This window comes from Cydia pomonella, chromosome 1 (genome assembly GCF_033807575.1).
Source record: "Cydia pomonella isolate Wapato2018A chromosome 1, ilCydPomo1, whole genome shotgun sequence".
In the NCBI taxonomy this organism is placed as follows: domain Eukaryota; kingdom Metazoa; phylum Arthropoda; class Insecta; order Lepidoptera; family Tortricidae; genus Cydia; species Cydia pomonella.
The window spans coordinates 12,157,571-12,182,189 of NC_084703.1; the positions used below are offsets into that span (position 1 = coordinate 12,157,571).

The 24,619-nt window shown below is 36.3% G+C and overlaps 1 protein-coding gene across 2 annotated transcripts; it reads right to left on the reverse strand.

The window, feature by feature from the left end:
- Positions 1-1,821: 1,821 nt before the first annotated feature.
- On the reverse strand, positions 1,822-23,827 carry LOC133515340 (protein zer-1 homolog). Of its 2 annotated transcripts, XR_009799012.1 has the most exons (9): positions 22,375-23,827; positions 22,084-22,286; positions 21,416-21,587; positions 20,656-20,817; positions 14,623-14,784; positions 13,022-13,171; positions 12,171-12,423; positions 11,010-11,255; positions 1,822-6,877 (listed from the first exon to the last, which is right to left on the reverse strand). XR_009799012.1 is itself a non-coding variant. In XM_061847840.1 (8 exons), the coding sequence occupies exons 1-8, from the start codon at positions 23,374-23,376 to the stop codon at positions 11,074-11,076; spliced, it is 2,286 nt and encodes a 761-aa protein (XP_061703824.1). In that variant the 5' UTR covers positions 23,377-23,827; the 3' UTR covers positions 1,822-11,073. The 2 variants fall into 2 exon arrangements, 1 of the variants encoding a protein (XP_061703824.1); XM_061847840.1 differs by having other exon boundaries at positions 1,822-11,255.
- Positions 23,828-24,619: the final 792 nt, after the last annotated feature.

Consider the following 24,619-nt stretch of genomic DNA (forward strand, 5'->3'; position numbering starts at 1 on the left):
ATTAGTATACAAGCTTTCTCTCCTTTACGGTCTTGTGGACGTACCTTACTACGAACTTAAGTACAGATCTTCGCCACCAGTTCTCGGATATGGTCGTGCCACACTCTATTGGGGCCGATTTCTCATTACGGACAGGGCTATTACTATTATAGCCTATATTCATTTCATTCAAATCAGATATCGTATTGAAAAATATACTTATGAACAAAGATAAGTTTAATAAGGTAAACTTTTTCTCTTCCAAATGTATGGTATAGTATCTTCAGGAATACTAGTTAAATAAGTCCAGAATCCATCATAACCCCTCTATTAGCCCTGAAAGTAGGTAACAAAAGATACATTTTCTGTAAGTACCCAAACGGAGCATAATTTTTTAATGTACGAGTATGTAATTTATTTTTCGAATTCATCAAAATTGTGTTGTTAGGTTAGGTTACAACAGTAAATCTGTGTAGGTACACGAAGTACTCGTAGTTAGGGTGCCGTGGACTCAGCCAGAAGAGTTTTTGAATAATCGTAGCGCTTTTTTAAATCATATTGCCAAAAAATATGAATAGCAATCTTGAGGCCTTTCTTAAGTAGCTTCATCGATTCGAAACCTGATTAAGCAACTTTAAAAGTAATAACAATTCAAAAACATCTTCTTCCTCAAGCTCAGTGAAAGAAGAACCTGAACTCATGGTCCTTAAAAAGGGAAGAATAGCTTTGTCATCCTAACGAAATAACGATACTTTTTGAATGAAATTCCATTTCGGGGGAAAATACAATAAACTCGTAAATCTTAACAATCACTTTGATTTTGATGTCGATCGCATCAGCATAATATATTCTAGGTTTATAGGCTTCGCTTTTAAGAGCCCGTTATCGATTTTAGTCGTAAAAATGTCAAATTGATAGATTTAGTCGATGAAATTGTACATCTTTTGTTAACTATTAGAAATAATAAGTACTGGTTTCTATTAGCACGTCTTGTTATCTTTCATTTTAATTTTTTTTTTTGAAAACAGATTCACTTAATTAGTAATGATTTTTTTCCTCTGATGGACGTTTAGGTAAACGCGCGGAAAGCACTGATTTTAAAGCTCTTATTTGTAAATTTCGTAAAGTTTGGGACTGCTAAAAATTTTCATTTCATGTACTTCAACTTTAATAAACTAAATATTTGTTATTATAAATTTTAAGTAGAGTAAATGAAACTTAGACGAAATCAATTTTCTCCAGAAATTACTTCAAAACAAGTGACAATTTCACTAGACATAATCATTCAAAACTGTTAAGTAACAATTTCTCTGAAAATCGATTTGAATTCAACGTAATCCTGATACTTAAATAATCTAAACATTTGCTGAAACTGTTCTTATACATCATTTTGTATAATTTACCACCATAATTTTTAAATGATTTTTTAAAAACTGTCCCTTCTCGTTAGATATTGCCGGGGATGCATGCTTGCAACCTCATTATTAAAAGGCAAGATGAGAAGACGTGCTAATAAAAACCAATACTTGTTATTTAGATATTACGTAACAAAAGGTGTACAATTTCAACGACTATAAATCTATCTATTTTATATTTTTGCTCTAAAATCGTTACCGGGATCTTAAAAAAAAATTGTATTGCAAATTTGAAAAAAAAAAAATTATTATATAAACCTAGTTTTTCATTGTGTCAATAACAATACATACTAAAAAATCATGGAGAATGAAAAATATTTAGAAGTGGAAAAACGTTTTCTCTTTTAAGCCATGTTAACGCTTGTTCACGCGAACGGGTGTGGTGGCCAACAGATTGGCTACCATAATGTGAAAATAAAAGACTAACTTTAAATAATTTATTTATTTAAAACATGCAATCTCTAAAACGACATTTCCTTTAATAAAGACAGTGTGTTCGATATAAATAACAGCTTTAACATTAAAGGAATAAAGTTAATCGAGATGATGCATCTAACAAATAACTTAAGTATATATTTTAGGCTATTTAGTTCCTAATATAATAAAAAAAATGAAACAATGTTTGATAATAGTTAAACTCATGTTTAGGACACATGTGATTATCAAATTACAAGAGTTGCTCATAACTAGCGTAAACAGCTTTTATTTTAACAATTGGGCGGAACAATTATTTAATTTGCCAGATATTGAACAAAGGAGCTTCAAGCACGAATATAGATATACGATATATAACATCTACATGATGCAGTCAGAAAAACAAATCTAATAATCGCATTAGCAAACAACACTCAAGGTTCTGGTTCAGTCAGCGTCAAATAGTTTGTAGCAGTCAAAGTGGCCAATTAGTTCGGTACACTATACTAAATATATGGTGTACCGAACTATTTGGCTACTTTGGTTGCTACTAAGTATTTGACGCTGACTGTACTATTTACTAAAATTTTACTTAATCAACAAAGCACAACTGAACTGTTTAAACAATTAGAAGAGAATGATTTTATAACAAGAAACAAAAATACAAACAAAGCTTTAAAATAATATCAGGTGACGAAATCAAAGCAAATGAAATAATTACATCGCATTGCACTCCATGCTCGATAATTAGATGTATTTCGAAGATGTATCTCGAAAATTTGTAAATTCTAACTAATCATCTAAAAACGAAGCTACAGCGATAAAAATGTTATATGCATATACCATAATTCTCACATCTAAGAACGCTGATCACAATTACAATTTTATTTAATATTGTATGCTAAGAATCTTAAATTAATTGTATAAGGTCCATGCAAATGTAGAATAGAAATTACAAGTGCTAGGTCAATTAGAGTAGGTGCTAAGTATCGTACCTACTCTATTTTCTAAATAAACACAATTATAGAAACATCATAATTTCAATTCCATTGGAGACAAAGATCTAGTTAAAAAAATACAAAATATGATCTAAAACTAATAGGGAAAAGTGTGAAGAATACGCACATACAATGACAAGCGATGGATACATATGCTGCGAAGATAGATGTGCGGTATGAACTAAATGCTACCTGCCGAGTAGGGACTTTCGTATAAACAAATTTTTTTATTTACATAAACAGTGGACATGCCACTTAGTATCAACACCAAAAGTGTATTATTAATTATTATGAAAGCCAGGTAAATATAAGACTATTAGACTACTCAACATACTGTTTTCAATAGTAATTAGCTTTAGTCTTATAATAATTAGAGTAACAAGTGTACGAATCCTCCATACTTCCCCCTACTTCGTATTTTACGAGTACATGACGCTCTATGCGTATGTAATTTATTATTGTTAAATTTACTTATGAATTGCATCGGTTCACGGACACAATTTTCAAACCATAAAGTCGAGTTTTAGATTCATAACGCCTAAACAACAATAAAAAAATATTCACGTCCGAGTCCTGTCCTGTTATCATATCCGCCAAGACGTCTGATGGAATAATTTTATATCACCTTGACCTTTTACACTACAATGTAAATTTCAACAGTCAGAACTTCAACACGTTCCTTGTTCAAGATATCCAACTGTGACAACCTCGATTAAATGATGCCGTTTCACATTCAAAATATTTAAGTTTACTTAAGAACTAACAGGCACACAATAACAGGGACGCGTGAATATATTTTCTATTTGCAATACTCATATTGTTTTTAGTTTATTAGATAATACCTTCAGCTGTGGACTAGATCACTAGTAGAAGTTATCTCGTTGCAAAAAAGATTTCGAAAGGCCAATTAACTGTGCCCACGATAGTACATTATACATCGCGTCATTCACGAAGACGCGTGCCTTGGCTTGTAATCTCATGTTATTAACCCTTTTCCAGGCATAGTACGATTTATCGACCACATATGCGCCAATAGAATTTCAAGCTTACCCATCCGATTTAAGGTTCTAATTAGATTGCACTTTCGGAAAATGTGACTTGTCTTCAAATTAATCACCAGAGCTGGATTTAATGGAATATAATATATGAATTTTTTGGCAAAATTTTGTAGATTGGTGCGGCGTGGAAAAGGGTTAAAGGTTAGATTTGACAAATCTGCGCGTCATCGTGGATGACACTAACTACATAATTACTGTTCATATTCTAGACTTCCCTAACTAAGGAATAGTATTTCTTACTTATCAATAGTATTTCACTGCGCTCACGGCTGCTCCGATTAACAATTAAAGGCAATGACATAGAGATAAAAACGCCTCATCGGCGCCATGCGTTAGGGAGAACCAACATGATTCGTGCCAACCTTTCGCTGCCATACATCGGTCCTGTTAGATAGTGAGAATTCTGTGGGTACGCAGTACGATTATCCAAGTATTATGTGGCTTCATTTTACTGATGTGGTATATATATTTCATCACACTTGCTCGAAAAAGATCTTATTTCATGCAGGTGTGCTGAAGAACAAACGTCTATTTTGTTCCCGCGGGAGTTATGGATTGTGAAAAAAATATATAACTCCCTAGGGAGTTATAGCGTTTTCCTTTAATTATGTCACTTATTCATACAAACCAAGTAGCATAAATGAGTTTTACTTTTAAAATACTGACGTGTATAATTTGATATTGGTGTTTATGTTTAAAATTATTTAATTTGATTAAGTTGACGACCGGTTTGGCCTAGTGGGTAGTGACCCTGCCTACGAAGCTGATGGTCCCGGGTTCAAATCCTGGTAAGGGCATTTATTCGTGTGATGAGCATGGATATTTGTTCCTGAGTCATGGGTGTTTTCTATGTATTTAAGTATTTATATATTATATATATCGTTGTCTAAGTACCCTCAACACAAGCCTTATTGAGCTTACTGTGGGACTTAGTCAATTTGTGTAATAACGTCCTATAATATTTATTTAATTTAACAGCCGTTTAAAATATGTTTTCAATCTTGGCTGAATGCCGAATAGATCTGTGGCTTCGATGCCTCACCTGCCAAAAAATTATAAAATGGCGGACGAATGTTTGATATGTCACCGTATTTATGAATTATTTTGTTTAAAATTTAGTTTATTCTTCGCAAGTGTGATGAAAAACATTGTGTGTAACTCCGGGGGTAAGAATATTGCAAGCTCGGGTCTTTAATTCCCTCCAGCCTGCGGCTGTCAGGAATCACCACCCTCGTATCCAAAATTTCATTTAGCCCCCTCGTTGCACAATGTACTATTTTTCGAAGTTGATACATTATATGTTTTTCTAGTGAATCAGTGTTATTTTCCTTAATGTAACTAATTTCCTTGAAGTAAATATAAAAGACGTTTTTGTCTTTTATATTTTTTTGAAATAGGGACTAAAAAGCATACCGAAATGATAACTGCAGTAACTGCACTAATGACTGTAATCAAGTAGGTAGTTTTTATAGAGCTGTTTAAAGATACAGATATTCACGTTGCAATAACCACCCAATATGGAGAACGAAATTATCTAAAATAAGAACATTAGAATTGATTGAATAATTTCAGTTAGCACACTACTCTAACAAAATTAGCTCTTTTTTTCTGTTACTACATATATAATACAATAATAGAGCGACACCGTCAGTGACCAGACAGCACATCTTTCTGCAACTCTTTATACAACTTGCATATAAGTGGCGCCCGTGCCACACGCGAGACGCAGTAAGACGTGCAAGCCGCGCCAGTGTACCGCTTCATGCTGTACTAATCACCATCGCTACATAAGTACATACACGTATGGAACTTAACCTACAATGATCGAAAAATAGAATGTAAGTTAACTAGTATTATACGCGGCCGGGAGTCGTTATCGCACGTTCCGCCAAATCCCAACTACAATAAAAACGTGTATATTTATAATTTTTAATAATATATGTATATCTAAAATAAAGGACAGGGCTTGAACCGAAAAACAACTGTAAATTTCAAACGACTGCAATTTCGTAATTCTATTCTATTCTAATAAAAGATATCAATGAAAATTGGTATTTTCCATTTCGCAAGGAAATTTGCAACATCCTACATGCTTGTGTTGACCAAATTCAGTTCAGTTTTTCGTACGAAGGTTAGGGTTAGAATAGCTAAAGTAACGGAAAATGTGAGTTATTTAATTCTAGCTCAAATCAAAAAACACAATTTTCTTCGTACAACAAAAAATCGCATTTGGTAATTGACGAAGAGTATAGAAAGTGCACCAAACGTCCTGCAGTACCGTTCTCTGGACTATTATTGAGTTCAAATCAAGAGTGGCAAAGGGAACGGGAGAACGGCCTAATAACTTTAACAATTCCAGCAAGTGATGGGCTGATGCAGGCAGATATTATGATAAAAGCTCAGTAAACAGCTCCCACTGATTGCGCTAAGAAGAAGCTGCCTATTATCACTCCCACAGAAACAATAATATAAAAAACTGGTAAATATATAAATTAAAAGAAGCTTTTTATTGTAGTTACTCTAAAAATCATAGTTTCTTAACAACAGTTTTGTTTCATTTGAAGTTTACTGTTTTTTTTTTCACAAAACCCTTAGAAACGCCCTGATAAAAGTATTTACAATTCGTTACATTAGAAGACATTAAAGTTGTTTATAAAGTCCTTCCAGATGGTTATTACAAGTATTCTATAAATACAATATAGTCTTTATATTTTATACTTGACGCGGCCAATGATCATACAATGATGATTGAATAACTGTCAATGTTAAATGTTTTTGGACTTTTTTGGTACTATACACATTTTTTATTCAGAAATGTAACAACAACAATTAAGTAATAAACATTTTGTAAACACCTCTTTTATTTTTTAAATTAAGTCTACCCAAAGGAATTGTCATACAGATCATCATTGGCCGCGTCAAGAATAGGTCTACCGCTTAACTCATGATGAGTTCTAATGGACGAATACTAGTTTGGTTGAGGATTTGCCTGTGTGCTGGCTGGTTTTATGATCTGCAAGTAAAAAAATATACTTAATAAACTACATACAGTCCCTGATTAAGCTACCTTCTACTTGGTAACCGCTGCCTACTGCTCAACTACTTCACGAACCTCTCTGAGTTAAGCGGTAATGCTGTAGATGGGACTGACTGAACTTAGTAGCGGTACCATGGCGGTACTTACGTCGATTCCATTTCGTGGCTTGCTGTTCAACCGTGATCCATGATCGAACGGGACTCATCAGTTTTGTCAGGCAGAGGTGTAAATTTAGCCATATAATAATTGGATTAAGTACGTAGGTGTCAAAATCTACCGTGATCGTAATTTAGGCATAACGGTGTCCAGAACAAGGTTGTGAAAATATAGGAGTATACAACACTAGATACCGAATGCTGCACGGCACGGAATACTTATTACATATATTCCATCCGATCTGCTGCAGTTAGATTGGTGGTATTATAAACTAACTATCAGCAAGTCACCCAGCTGACCACTGACCATGAGGGTTACGAATGGTCAGGTGACTGTGTCATTGTTGGTACCACGTTCCTAGCTATAAAATAGTTCGGTTTTACTGCATTCCTTACAAACAACAACTTGTCAATGACGATGTGGGAGACAGTTGAATTCATTCAATTTATAGACATATCAACTGTCTCAATATCGTCCCTCGTATATATGAATAAGGTTTTGATTTTTTCTTTAATTTTGTTTCATAACAGTAATTACAACATATTGTTTTGATAGCACTATGTGAGGCGTAATTATTTACTTATTTTAAAACACAGTTTAGTGTTATAGTATTAATACTTTGTTATTATAGAAGGAATTGAAATAAATATGCCTACACTATCATAATGTATGTACACAATCAATACACTTAATATATAAACACTAAAAATAACTCACTAGTGTACATATAGAATAAACGATATAATGTGTTACATATACTTTGTTTCGGTTTCAACAGACAAGTAGATGTGTAGATTTATCTAAATGTGCTTACACAATCATTGCTTGGAGTAATATGCGTTTTACTAACCATCATTTTTAAACAAATTGTCATATCCGACTGCAAACATATTTCAAATAATGTATTATAATTGACTGTAACATTATTCTTCATTATCACATACAGGGTTTCTCCGTCATCGATGCCTCAAATCTCCAAGCAATGAAACGTGTCACTAAGCTCGATTCAACGCTATAATAAAACCCCGATTAGATGTACAGTGGCCTCGCTCGTGTAGACTATGCTAAGTTGGTTAGACTAACACAAATCTTACGACACGGGGTTGCGGCTCAAATCCCATTAATAAATTCGTTTACAACTAATTCCTGCGGAAAAGAGCCATGGTCGATGCCACGCAGTCCGCTACTGGCGGGTGTCCGATGACTTGCTGCTGAAGTTCACAACTATTTATCCCGTTCACTAAACTTAATAAAACCAATTGAGGTTCAATATTATCGATTCTACAGTATTGCTGGTTCTTTTACGTGGCGCCACAAAGTTCGTGAGATGTATAGTATTAATTGTATGAGAAGATATTTTAACGACATTGTTGCTTTAGCACGTGCCGTGAAGACGGGAGCTGACCGCTGTGGATAAAAGAAACAAAGACCTTTAGACAAACCAAAAGACAAAGACCTTAGTCGAAAAAATCATCTCATAAAATTCATACTTGCCCTTCAGTTTTAGGTAAATTCAACCACGTTCCTTTTTTAGCATGGTGTAACACGACATTGACAACTAAAATATTTGTAAAACATTAAGTCTGTTACGGTAATACAGTAAGATTTTTGAATGTATGACTATTTTTACTCCATATTTTGTCCTGATAATTAGTATAACATCAAACAACCGCACAAAAAAGTTATCAACCTCAACTGTTATTGACATAAAACAGTTGTTTAAATAATACATGTTACTTGTTAAATTGGCACCACGACGTGAAGTATATTTGTTATAAGAAAGTTAAAACTACTGTTCAGAACCCAATATTACAATTTAATTTCTAAATATTTAACGAAAACGCCTGCAAGTATGTTTTTATTGGTTCAGTTTCTTTTAAAACTTCCATCAGATAAACATAATTTGTAAAAATATGTATTTGCAGAACTGTATACAGCAGCAAGTTCACCGTTGAAGCGGTACATTCGCCATTCAAAGAAAAAGGTACACTACTACCACTTTTGTTACATCTTATATTCTGGTCGTCAGCTCAAATCTTATTCTGTTGCGATCAACATCTCGGTGTGTATAAGTACTACTACTACATTGCGTTATACTATGTTTAGTGCAGCATAGGTAGTTTGCTTGACAGAGGAATTTAATAAGGTGACAAGTTTCGATGTAACTTATGTTTGTGGTTTTGCAACGAATTTGTTTGCCAATAATGCCTAAAAGAGGAGCGAGGTGTCGTGCCCGTATTACCTAGAAACAATCCATCAATACATCGAAACAAAATTTCGTGAAAGACATGGGTATCTACGATCAACATGACAATCATGGGTAGATACGATCTATTCTCACAGGTACACCTAAAGCAGGATACAGTTTTAAAATTTAACGATATCGCCGAGTAAGAGCAAATGGTCCGAACGTGAGCATCTAGCCCAATAATTGTGTATTACTTACACAAGTTACTTTATTAACTTTTGTTGGTTATGTTCATGTTGACACATTGTCAAATAATGTCGTAATGTATTCAAAACAAGGTGCAGCAATTCTGTAGTTAGACTTCTCTTTCCGTCCCATGTTTTGGTCGTAGTACACTGTCCTATTTAGGTGTACAGTCAGCGTCAAATACTTTGTAGCAACCAAAGTAGCCAAATAGTTCGGTACACCATATATTTAGTATGGTGTACCGAACTATTTGGCCACTTTGACTGCTACAAAGTATTTGACGCTGACTGTACGTTCGCGGTTGAATTAAATAGTAAATTATTTTTCACCACACCAACTGGTAAAGGACCTCTTGATTGTTCAAAAACTAATAAGAAAGTTGCGTTTTATCCACATGTGGGGCAAAGTAATCAGATGCAAATTTTGAGTCGTTTCCATTTGTTAGCTGGTAGAATTTTATTGACTTTTAAATTATGATTTTGGATGATAAATATTTAATTACGTTCATTTGGATTTGATTTGGTTTGTTTTTTTTTTGGTATTTCATAGTTATTATTTTCCTCGCGTTGGTGTGGTGAAATTTGTTGTGTTTCACTCGGAGGCAAAGTTTGTTCAATCCTCGTGCCTTGAAACCCTCGCAACGCTCAAGATTCCACTTCTCGAACCACTCGCTACGCTCGTGGTTCAATTTTGGAATCGTTCGATTGCTCGGGTATCAATATTAGCACGAGCGGTTAAACAACAACTTTGCCCCCTTGTAAAACAAATAACTATTGCACTCTTCAGATGGCATTCGTCGTTTTGGAGTTGTTGGAATTTTGATATTATTTCAATTAATCAAATTTCAAATTTAAATGAGAAAATCGGACGGGAGTCGACTTTCTACAAGGGGGCAAAGTTATTGTTTAACCTCTCGTGCCAATATTGATACCCGAGTAAGCGAAAGATTCGAAAAATGGAATCTTGAGCGTTGCGAGGATTTCAAGGCAAAAGCAGTTAAACAAATTTTGCCACCGAGTGAAACACAAAATTTTTCACCACACCAACAAAAGGAAAATACTAACTGTAAATATCAAACAACATCGAAGCAAATCAATTCAAAATGAAGGTTGTTTAATTTTTATCATTCAAGATCATCATTTAAAAGTTAATTCTACCAGCCAACTTAAGCAAACAACTCAAAATTTGCATTTGATTACTTTGCCCCACATGTCGATAAAACGCAACTTTCTCATCAGTTATTGAACAATCAACCCTATTATCTTGTTATAGAGTCTTTACCCGCTGGTGTGCTGAAGAAGACTATAAATTGTATGGCGCCGTGCACCGCCATCTATAATTAGCTTGCAAATAATCCAAGAAATTTATTTTGACTTCGACAGTTTGTAGTAATAGTGACATTTTTGTATGAGGCGAATGGCGATGAAAGAGATAAGACAGGGGTCGGCAAGTATATTAAACATATTAGTTTTCAGGGGTCTCAATTCTCAAGCCGGGATTTGCCGACACCTACGTTACCTTTATTCTTCGCACGGGGCTAATCTTCTAGCCGAGGACTGATGTCCTCGAAGTACTCCGTTAGTTAATTGTCCGGGGAGAGCGGGACAGGCAGCGCGGGGGCGACGCGGTTAGCGTAGCGCGCGCAGTTCCCGATGACGGTGCAGGCGAGGTCCTTGATGAGGTCGTACGGCGAGGGGTGGTTCAGCAGGTCCACCAGCAGCTTGAGTCCGCCCTCGGCTTCCACCAAGCCGCAGTACTTGTCCGCTGAAATGTTACCAACAATTAAAATGTTACTCGGGTGAATCGCAAGATAATATAAGGTACAAGCCAACAAAATTAAATGGAATATTTAGTTATCATTTCAAGTAAAAAAAAGGCGTGAATTTTAAGCTTTATATGTGTTCAGCTCCCTTTTTTAAACGGACTTCAAAAAAGCAAAGGGTTCTTAATTCGGTGGGTGGGATTTATTTCATAGTTTGAATGCTTAGTTAAAATTTTAGTCTATGGGATGCAGACTTTTAAGGCTTGTGTACACCAGATGCGTGTGCGTAGACGTACATGTGCACGTGCTCGTTGTAATGTACAGAAATATACAAGAGTCGGCACACCGCTTGCGTGACGTGTGCGTGCACAGATCTAACATGTTAGCTCACGCGCATGTGCAAGTCAACGCACACGCACCCGCTATGCACAAGCCTTTAACTATAAAACCCTTAAATTCCGAAGACTACCATGACAACGTAAGGGGCGCATATATCCCAGGCGGGCAAAAACACTCAACATCACTGATTAAGATTAAGCATTAATTAGGGCCAGTTGCACAAGTGACCAACGTCACTCAGTAGGCAACTATGAGACTTCCCATACAGTCAGCATCAAGTATACACTTAGTCGTCACTATTTATTTGTCGCTGATAATAAAATTTAGTGAACGTTTTAACGGTGCCAGACGGTTTAGAGAAACCGACTGTTAAAAATGTTCGGTTTAAAGATTCTTTATTCTCATAAGAATTTGTACAATTCACTTAAAATGAGAACTTAAAATATATTCATTTTATTTACATATTTCATGTCACAAAAGGAGCGACAGACACTGATTGCAAGTTACAATAAGCACTTGTTATTATTTTGCCGGTAAGTATGTTTAAGTAAGTATAATGTTCGGTGTTTCGGGCTTACGGTAGACGGTGGTGAGGTTGGCGAGCGCCCAGACGGCCCAGTGCTGGCACTGCGGCGTGTGGTGCGCGTGCAGCAGGCTGAGGATGGGCTCGAAGGAGCGGTAGTTGATGTTGCGCTCGGCGTGCAGGTCCCAGCGCTCCACCGCGGCCGCCACGCGCGCCAGCACCGCCTCGCGCTCCGGCTCGTCCACCGTCCACGCGGCGGGGCCGTCCGACGCCATGTGCGCCAGCACGCCCGCGGCGTTGTAGCTCACCTGCACGCAACGTCGATAACAAGCATCTTCACTAAACTTTATAAGCTTCAAACAGCTCATTTTTGTTTCATCCCTTTCTTACAAAATGTAAGTCAATTGACAGATGAATATCTAATTAAAACTTAAAGCGCGTTTATGAACAACGCCAACTGACTAGGTCATGTGAGGTGGACAACAAAAAAGAATCCGAGAGGAATGAGAATAATGTTATCATAATATAAATTCATTATTTTTCTGCTGACTCATTTTTGAAAGAAGGATTTAGTGCTAATTTTCTGCAAAAGAAGCATTCATACTACAAGAATCCCAAAAGAGTCATGATTTGTATATTTACCATGCAGTTTTTACAGTGTATTCAAAACTAATGACTTAATGAGCAATTTTAGCCCTTTGAATACCACACCTATTATTATGCAACGTGCCATCGTAAACCCTATCGGAATACACGAAGGACATGACACTGTAACCATGCGCGTCTGTAAGTCTTTGTCGGTTAAAAGGTTAAATGAATGTGACAAGATGATGGTCCGGATGACATAAGGTACATATTGAACGGACTTCGTCGCTGGAGAACTCCGTAGATTGTATCGCATCGTACCTCGATGCCGTCGCTGGAGGACTCGAGCAGCTCGTAGAACACGGACAGGAACAGCTTGTTCATGAGCTGCGGGCGCAGCTCCGCCACCTCCGCCACGTTGCCCAGCAGGCCCATCATGTTGCGCAACAACTCCTCCTTATCTGGGAAGCTCTGCGACAAACAAACATGCCATTAATAAGATCTATCAATTAGAACCAGTTAGCTTTACACTGGGTTATCCATTCAAAATGAACGACCGTCGAAAGGCTAGGCGAATTTTCGGTTTATTTACGTCACATAGGTAATAATAACATTACCGTTAAATCCATAAAAAAAAATAGAACAGCGCCATCTAGTTGAAACATATCTTATAACTATGTCGACAGACAACCCATTCCATAGGGAATATTACGCAAAACTTTGCGTATAGGGCACCTCTAGCACATACTGAGGGCCTACTAAAATTCCGTTATCTGCGTCTCTATCAATCTTGCATATTCGAGCGATTAAGAGGCAAATAACGATACTTGTTTAAGACTAGTATGTATGAGTTACTCTATCGTTTAGAATATGTACTAGTGCTGCTCTCTGGAGGCAGAACATTGCCGTAATACTCCCTATTATAAAGAAGTACTCAAATCGGTTCATCGGTTGGAGTCACACACTTTAAATTCCTTTAGACCTCTTTTCTAACATCAGTCGAGATGACGTTTTATTCGAAATGAAGTGTCAATATAACAATTTAGAGAAATCTTGCATGTTTCTTGATATCGAACGAAATGGCAGTTGTGGTCGACTCCAGTTTGGCTCTGTCGCTCTCTAGCTCATACTTTCTAACTTATAATTGTGTGTGTAGATAAAACGGTATATGTAAAATTACAAAACTCAGCATTATGTAGCAGTCACATAAACTAGTATTTTGACATAGGTGTAGGTTGATTCACGAAAGTTGGCACCTGTAACGGGATACAGTCAGAGCCACCATTTTATTGGTTACACGCACATGGATATTTCCATTCACTCATTCATTCCATTCGTGCCAGCTATTGTGAATCGACCTGTAAGTTTAACGTATGCGTTTACACGTGTATTATGATGAATTCATAGTAATCGTAATCATCAAACAGTTTTCATAGCAAAGTACATTACGGTTGGCAGAAAGAACCATTCATGTAAATATTCAACATTATTTTTCGCTTTAAAATAAATAAAGTGATGCAATTTTTGACATTATCAAACCTTCTCTGGCCTTTAAACACTTAATTTTCTTGCCTGTAACTTCTGTAAACGTGGAAATGTCAATTAGCTGTCTTTTGATATTTTTTCTAATCGACGTTTTAAGCGACGTTGTTCACGAACTGACAGCCAACCCGTGGGACAAATTTCAAGTTATTTACTCGGTTTTATTTCAATAAATGTGTATAGGTAATATAGTTCGTGTCATCAACGATGGTGCGCAGGTTTATCATATATGACCTTTACAAACATGAAAATACGAGTCAAAGTCACGCGTCGTCGTGTATGACACAATATATATATATATGTAATATTAAAAATAATTTCGCTTTTTGCCTGCACGTTGATAACTATCACTACGAAGTAATGAGTTGTAAGAAGCCAACCTTGAGGCAGGCAAGGAAAAACTCCATGCCGCGGTTATCGAGGAAGCGCTGGCAGTTCTGCGGGGTCTCGTCCGTGACGTTCCACATGGTGGACCACGCCACCTCCAGCACGTCGTCGCATAGCCGCCGCTCCAGCCGGTCGGCGATCAGGTTCAACATTTTCTGTAATCGCATTTCGTTTTATAAGCTCATTTTAAAGTGTTATTTCGTATAATCATAGAGTAATAGTACTACCCACATTATGAAGCATATGACAAAGATTCGCGAATACCGTATATAATTGGCGTTAAAGTACTAGAATGCGAGCCACAAATTCAGTAGAATCTCAGTTTAATATACCTACAGCCATGGATCATCTTGCGCACATGATCTTACATATAAAAGCTTTCTAATGAATACATATTTATTTTCATGTTATTCATGTTATGAAACTTATTTAATTTTGTTTTCTCTCTCTATAAACAAAGATTCAAAACAAAAAGGTATATATACATTTCTTTTGATACCGGATGTCACATAATGGCAAATTACACGTTTTTTGCAACATAATCATCATTGATACTTTCGCCTGCTATAGACGATTTATGATATAACACCGGGGAAACACAGTTTTGGTGGCTGAATAGACCGATGCGAGACTGCCTGAGTGATACAACAACAGAGATTTACGGACAATGGGACTGGAACATTGTGTCATGTCATAATAAAACTTAATGTTATCGACTTAATATTTGGATCGTAACACATTCGCAGTTGCATGGCAGCAGCTCAACCTAAACTGGTGCATTTATAAAATGTTCAATTGGTTTAAGTTTTATTTTAATGTATTGTTGTTTGGCCTATTGGGGAGTGACCCTGCCTATGAAGCCGATGGTTCCTGGTTCCAATTTCGGTAAGGACATTTATTTGTGTGATGAACACAAATATTTATTTCTGAGTCATGGGTGTTTTCTATGTATATAAGGATGTGTTTAACTACATAATATGTTTGTGTATTTAACTATAATTTATGTTTTCCTAGCATGTAAGTGAATTGGTCTGACACTGTAAACTTGCATTGTGTTCAATAAATAAATATAAATAAATATAAGTATGTATATCGTCGCCTAGTACCCATAGTACAAGCTTTGCTTAGTTTGGGGCTAGGTCGATCTGAAATCGAAATTGTCCCCAAATATTTAATTATTTATTATTTATAGTGTCCTACGCCTGGGTAAAGGTCTCCCCTCGGTTCCTCCCCTCGACCGTGTCGTTTGTATTTTTCAACCAATCTGGGTAGAATGAGGCCAAGTCGGCCTACCATAAAAGTATAATATTTATATATCCTACACTATTACAGCTGCATATATGAATATTAAAATAAATACAGTTCCCCGTAAGAGAGTCTACGAGAACGTGTCTTTGATTTTATGCTGCATTTGCTTTTTGCTGAATTCGCGCTACTTAAGTTTAGTAATATTTTAAAACGATAGTTATATTACATGCAAATGGAAATACAATGCAATTAATGGTCAATAAAAAAGAATACCAAGCTCATTTCGGAATTTCAGTCACCTGCTGTGTACATAAAAAACTAAGCTTATAAATTGTCGCTAGAATAAAATGAATTGTAAAAAGTATGAAGGTACTTTTCTAATTGCAAATCATTCTCAGTAATATATGTATAAATCTGGCATACTCAAAACTTTCTGACATATGTACTTAAAATATTGTATTAACACATATCAATAACAGCACAGCGTAAAGGTCAAAAGGTGTTTAATACAAAGCGTCCCCTAATACAATATCGATACAAACATGCTCGCCACGGGTGGGAGTAGACTGGCGACATACTTAATAACTTCTGATCAATACAAACGTGTAATGGATATCTTAAGTACTAAGAAAACGAGAATGTGTTAATAATATACTTCTTGGAATTCTTAGTGGGCAGTGGCTGAATATTTGACATTATATGTTATGTGATTAGTTTCATTTCTCCAATAGCCAAAATCAATCAGAATCACACGTCTAAAACTTAAGAGCCCGTAGCAAGTTCGGCCGATTTCACCTTCCCATTCAAACGGAGTTTCGTTCTCATTGTAAAACTACATGTTGGATTTTAATGAAACTTTGCACATACCATGACACGACGTATATCTATCCTGTAATTAGTTTATCTAGCTCCAGCTTATAAAACAAACATAAATAGAGCAAAAACCACTTCTGTATAAAAACTTGATTTCGATGTACATATTTTTGAATTATGATATCTAGAGCTACATAAACTAATAACAGGCATATAATATACCTTATCCTATTGTAAGTACTAAGTTTCAGAGCAATATAGCAAGTCGTTTTAAGAAGAGGAGTGTCATCATGTCTCCATCATGTGTCGGTTCACCATACGACGTTTGTATGGAGAACCGTTTGCAAGGAGAACCGAGCTTGCTGCGGACTCTTAACTAACAAACTACTTTGTTATATTTTACGTATTATATTTTTAAATCCGCCAAGTTGTGTAGGCAGAACATGCTAAGGAAATAAATACACACAAATATATGATATCCCTTCATAGACAATTGGATGGAAACACTTTTATGCACAAAGTATGACGGTTTGGAGTAAAATGTATAATATCGCTTTTTCAATATCATACCACTAAAACTCTAATATTATAAGATTTATAAGACTGAAGTCAACGGGATTATTAAAGGCTATGGGAAAACTTACTACAAACGCATACATTCTGTGGGAATAATTGTGCTTATGAAAGTTCGCAAGTGGCGTTACATAATGAACGGCATGATATAATCAACGTCACCTAGAATTCCATTTGTTTCATTCGTGGTGAAAAGCAGAAGCGCGGATCAGTATGTGATTTTAACCGCAAAGGCGGCGTTGGAAATAAGTAATCATTAGCGCTTACTGGGTGGACAGGCAAGCAATTAGTAAAGTAATCTAATGCAAATTTTGAGTTATTTTCATATTAATTGATTTTATATGGTGAATATTTGTAATGTTTTACAGTTAGTATTTTCCTCGCGTTGGTGTGGTGAAACATTTACCCCCTTATTCATAAACGTGTACTAAAGTTACGATACCGCTGATCATCGTTTGTCCTTTTCCATCATACCAATACGTCGGAAACTTCGTCGGTAACTTTAGTACACGTTTATGAATAAGGGGGTTAGTGTTTCTCTGAGGAGCAAAGTTCGTTTAACCGCCGTGCCTTGGAACCCTCGCAACGCTCAAGATTCCACTTTTCGAATTTTGGAATATTTCGCTTGCTCGGATATTAATAATAGTACGAGAGGTTAAACAACAACTTCGCCCCCTTTTAAAACAAATAACTATTATATGGCTACTAGCTTCTGTCCACGACTTCCGTCTGCGTAGAATTATAATTTTTATGATAACAACTACTGTGAACAATTTGACGACCTTTCTGGCCTAGTGGGTAGTGACCCTGCCTACGAAGCCGATGGTTCCGGGTTCAAATCCTGGTAAGGACATTTATTCGTGTGATGAGCATGGATATTTGTTCCTGAGTCATGGGTGTTTTCTATGTATTTAAGTATTTGTAAATATTTATATATTATATATATCGTTGTCTAAGTACCCTCAACACAAGCCTTATTGAGCTTACTGTGGGACTTAGTCAAATTGAGTAATAATGTCCTATAATATTTATTTATTACTGTATGATGTCCATCCCCGTGATTCAAAGTATCTCCGCTACCTCCATACTATATCAATCGATTCAGCGGTTTAAGCAAAAAGGTAACAGATATACAGACAGACAGACAAACAGAGTTACATCCGCATTAAAATATAAATAGGGAAGTCTGGATTAGTGTCATTTTAACAGATTTCTGTCGAATTATAATTTTCTGATACACACTTTCATTGGTCACTATACATATATAAGATTGCAGCATTGCTCGAGACGTTTCTAATCCTCATTTTGATAATCAAACTTCGCACACACACAGAACCAACCACATCTACGAGTATATTGTCAGAATTTGCCAAAGTACATTCGAGCATAATTATAAAAAAAATGAGTAAGCGAACGTTAAAAGAAATCACGTTTTTCAAGAAGAGCGTCTGTTAGCCAATAACCATAGTCATTATATCACACACAATTTCAAGAATAAGATCATGCATATACAATACCATTTTATGTTAATGTACGTTTGATAAGCTTATACGCTTGTAAGTAGTAAATTAGCTAACCCCACTGTAGTAAACGAATTCTTGAAGGTAGAAGGAATGCCCATAATTGTGTATTTTCATTCGCAATGCAAGCAAGGCATAAAACTAAGCAAAAGCAAGTGTATCTATTAAAACAAATGTTTAAGTAGCTAGTACTAAATAGTTTCTTCATTTATCGATTGACAGATAGGACACACATCGCATATGGCCAATATAGATGGGAAAAATCAATTGGATCAGTGAAGGGAAATCAGAAACAAAAGGCAAAGAAAATTCGGCAGTACTAAAGAATTTTGTCATTTAACGGAAACTAATCTTTTTTAAGGTTGTAATCCATACAGGCTTAATAATGTCTTGATGATACTAATCAGAATAACAAAAATTAAAGCAGATTAATCATGTCATAAAACGTCTATCGCGACGTGTCAAGCCCTTTCCTGTACTCAGTCAGTAGTCATGGGATATGTAAAATGAATACCTATACATTACAAACAAACAAACTTCGTAAAGACTAAGGACAAAACAGAATTACGGATCGCTGCCGGCCAGCTACACTTATCCCGCAGCCACACATACCTATATACCCGTATCGACCTTACGTTTCAATGTGCTCAATTATAAATGGGTATATATGTAAATAAATTATTGTTGAGATGGTTTGGACACGTGGAAAGAATGAGTGAAAGAAGGTTAACAGAGCGTATAAGGGAGAAGCAGAAGAGGGAGCTAGAAGGGGTAGACCTCGGCGGACTTTCTCTGATCAAATCGGGGAAATTTTGAAGAAAGGCCAGGTCAAGAGCACCCTACATCGACGAGCGTGTATGAGGAATGTTATGAAAGTGAAGGAAGCGAAAAAGGTATGTCAGGATCGTAGCAAGTGGAAATCTGGGAAATAAGCGTGATGATCAGACATAGGAATCCGTGGGGCAAAATTGTTTGACAAGTAGGGAGTTCCTATATCGATAAACTCGACTATCAATGCTATGATTTTTACAAGCAAACCCAGATCTGCCCAAACCCAGAAGCTGATCACTAGTATATAGAACTAGCATCGATAGTTGAGTTTATCGATACAGGAACTCCCTACTTGTCAAACAATTTTGCCCCGCGGATTCCAATGTCTGGTGATGATATGTATGTATATATAAATTGTAATTTTTACTAAAGACACATTGCTTAGATTTAATAATAAAGAGAAACACTGTTAAATAGGCGCCTGCCCCACTATACCTATAATTATTTAATTGCCTATCCTGTATTCAGATTAGTGATTATAGTGAATTGTGGTTGTATAGTATTGGTTGGTGTTTTGCATAGACAAGGACATTTTTGACCTATAATTATTGAAGCCATATTATTGTTTTAGCAATGGGCTACATAACTTATTTATAACACAGGTCTTGTAGTGCTTTAGTATGCATTAAATTTTTGCATTGGTTAGTTATTTTCTGTAGAAAATTCTGTTATTTTATTAATGATAATTTCCTTTTTCGCGAATTATTAATATTAATATGTCCCATAGAGAAAGTGTTTTTAATAAGGATTACCATTACAGAAAGGATTCCCATACTTATGTACAAAATGCCAGTTTACTCTGTTCATACAATTTCTTTAAAGTTAACAAACTGTATGGACCAGAAAAGAGCATATGCAGCTAACGTAAATAAGACACAGCAAGCAATTCCAACAACTAACTAAATAAATACTCAAAAATATTGTGTGGCTCAAGATGCAGTTTAAAAAAATATATTGTTTTAATAATAAAATGGTTAAATAAAATAAGAACCTACAAAAATGGCACCGCTTGAAACAATGGGGAATGAAAAGGTTACTAACCCCTATCGCACCATGGTTGCCCAGGAACTGCTTTTGGGTGCCGTCGACCTGGCACGCAAGCGAGTTGAGGAGATATATCGCTATGCGCTGCACGAAACCTTCCTGGTTCACGTCGGCCACTCCATTCAGCAGGATTTGCACTACCCTCTCGTATTCAAATAACTGAAACGTGACAAATAACAATTAAATTACAAAGGAATATCAAGAGCATAATACCTACATAGACAACCGGTCTGGCCTAGTGGATAGTGACCCTGCCTATGACGCTGATGGTCCCGGGTTCAAATCCTGGTAAGGGCATTTATTTGTGTGATGAGCATGGATATTTGTTCCTGAGTCATGGGTGTTTTCTATGTATTTAAGTATTTATAAATATTTATATCAACACAAGCCTTATTAAGCTTACTGTGGGACTTAGTCAATTTGTGTAATAATGTCCATTAATATTTATTTATTTATTTATTTACATAGTGAAAGTTATAGTATGTTTTGCTACAAAAAAAAAATTATGTTGTAAATGTTTATTAGTTTCAAAAATGCACGTTTTATGGCTAAGCCCTAATTTTCTGAAGCATATTTGTGAGTTCATTCAATCATTTATGATTGGCATTTGTATATTCCAGGTCCTTTAGTTGCGCGCTAGAATTATCCATGTTATTTTAGTAGTACTGTGAAAGATACGGGAGATAATATCTCTCGGAACAAAGCTAGCCATACTGGAATAGAAGAGTTCTGTAGTTGATGATTAATTAGTACTTACAACATCTGTTGGTATTTTGAACTGGCACAATGTGAGGCAGCCATTTCTCATCATTGTGTCATCACCAAGGTGAGCTTCCATTCCGTCTAAGAGAGCAGTGATTATTCGCTTTTTAAGCCTGATACCTATTCGCCCTTTTTCTTTCCCTTTGACTATGTAGAAAAGTGTTGCACTAGAAAAAAAACAATAATATTTAATGTCATTGTTGTTAGGGGGCGTCCATAAATTACGTGAGGTGTTTTTTTCAATTTTCTGACCCTCCCTCCCCCCTTGGTGAGATGTCGTGAGATTTTATTCAACCCCCTCCCCCGTCCCCCAATCTCACGTGAGATTTTTCAGAATGTGGGTTTATTACGTAAACGCGTTGGATTGTTTATTGTAAAAAGAAAAAACAATTTGGTTCGTGCTTTTATTTACGACTAGTTTAAGCATGTACATACAATTTGGATTAAATGGACCAAAATAGTATAATTTTTTTTTTATTTCAATCAGAGAATAAATTGCGTGATATTTGTCGAGACCCCCCCTCTCCCCAACGTGAGATTAGATGAGATTTGACTCGACCCCTTACCTCATACTCATCTCATAGACCATCAGACAACAACATTTATGTTCCTTTCTTAAAGCAAGGAAGGTTTAATATTAAATAAGGCAAATGCTCCACTGACCTGCCAGATATCTGTATATGTTTTTCTGAAACATGTTGATCCATTGCATCTAGAACCACTGCCAGTGCTCGGCCTATGTAAGCATTGTTCTCATAGCGGAACAAGTAATAAAGGTCATTGAGGACGCGTGTAAGAATAGCTGGCCTTTCCATGTATGCAGCTGCAGCAGTCAAGATTTGTTCCACATTGGCATCACCCGTTATCTAAAAAAAATTATATATAACATTATTTTAGTAACTGCCACATTAAATAAAAAAAAACAACAGCAGTTATGGTTCAACATCAACTCACCACTTTGGCAGGAATGTCATGCCTTTTGCAAGCTCCATGGTGTGTCCCATACAGGCCCAGAAACTCCAGAGGCCTGTTGACACGGGCAGCTAAGCCAGGTATATCACACCTCACTTGGTCAATATCTGAAGTACCTTCACTGTTGGACACTGCTGCCGCCCCAGAGCCTGCCAGATTAGTCCCTGATATATCCAGGGATTCCAAAAGCGTAAGATTGTTTATAAGTTTAGCCAAAACATCATTTGGTTTGAAATATTTCCCGTGCCTATCATTAGACTGTGAGATATCCAAATGTCTTAAAGTATGCAAGGTGGCTATCCAATCAATAACATCCTTTGTCCAGTGCACACTGTGCAAAATTAAAGATCGCAGGTTTTTCATATCTTTTAAAACCCAAATGGTGCTCGACGATGTGGTCTTAGACAAGTCTAAGTGTGTCAGATTAGTCAGTGACTTTAAAAGCAGTAGTGGAAATACTGCCAGGCCTCGGCGGGTGAGCCGTCTCAAATTAGGCGCATCAATTATATATCCTCTCTGCCGGAAGAGAGTTTCGTCTTGTGAGAGAACATATGTTAGAGGCCCCACTTTTAGAGAGACTAGGTTTTGGCTGTTGCTGTTTATTATGTCCAGGGAGCTAGGACTGAGGTACTCGCACTGGACCACTTCGAGCTCGAACGGCTTGTGCTCCATGAGGCAGCGGAACCCCTCGTCCGTGATGCGCGAGTTGCGAAGTCTCACCACGGACAGCCTGGTGCGCGTTCGGTCTCGGAATATGTTCGCTATGCTATCACTTACTCTGTTGCTCTTCTGGTATGCCTCCAAGAACTTTTCACAAATCTCTGAGGGTAGAATCACATCGTCTTTCAACTTACGCCATCGAGTGTTCGGATCCAATGTCGTAATTATATTTAGATTATTAACGATGTAATTCATACTAATGTCGAACAGCGTATCAGGTGAGCTGTCGTACAAAGAAAACAACTCCTGCCCCGACGACATCATCTTGATTGTGTTGTATTATATTATGATTGGTAAGGGTATACTTTAGGAAACGGAGAAATGAACTCGCAATGCCATCGTTGCGTTTCCCTCTGCCAAAACTTTCTACAGTCCGTTGAGTAACTTGAAAAACAAACTACTTACAGTAAAATTTTAACAATTACTTCTCGGATGTAATGTTTGCACGATCACAAATAAAATCGCGACGCAACAAGAAAACCAATCTAATTTTTTAGACTAGAGGACTGGACTGTCACTCTTGTCTAGAAATTGGTTGGATATTGAAATAGTTTTACAGATATGGCAACACTAAATTAAGGTTATTAATACACACGTTTTCGGTTATTTATTTATTTATCCTAACAGTTGTTTGTTATTTTTATTTTAAGTGATATTATTTTCAGTATTGATGGCGCTGAATTGTCAATTACATCCACACTTCCCAATATGGAGTGTGGAACATCGATGTAAATACATCGATGGTGTGGAACAGTGTGGAATTAAGAGGAATGGCATCTCTTATGGTAGAACTATTGCAAGTGTCCAGCTGTCAGCTATAAATAATAGTTCCAAATCTCTCCAGAGTAGCGCTAGAGTAGCTAAGAACCTAGGCGTTATTGACGGAGTGAATTGCGCTGTCTATGATTTGATTTTTTTGTTCAAGTACTCTAGGTACTGTAGCGCCACCTATTTAAAGCTTTTTGATGACACTTTTTGGTACATGGAGATTTCGTTCCTTATCTCCACCTTCCGTACTTCCCAATTCGGGCTCGAAGTCAGCCGAAATTCGCAAATTGCGGGGATCTTTCTCTTTTACTCTCACTAAGACGTAATTAGAGTGAATGAGAAAAATGCCCGAAATTGACGAACTTCGATTTTCGCGGTAGGCCTTGTCGGGCCTAATAATCGTTTTCCGTTTCACGGAATATCAGCACATCGTCAACAGTATTTGAAATGTAAAAAAAATATCAATGAGTAAAGTATGTATATAAAATATTCACATGCCAAAATCATGGAGATATTATTTTCTAACTCCGTGGCAAAAATATCAACATTGAACATTTTTGACAATTAAGCGCCAATTACATCAACACTTCCCGATTTCGTGCCTGATAATCGTTTTCCGTTTCACGAAATATCAGCACGTCGTTTACAATAATTGAAATGTAAAAAATACTTTGTCTCTAATTGCCAAAAATGTTCGATGTTTGATATTTTTACATAAGAACCATTTTACATTTGAAAT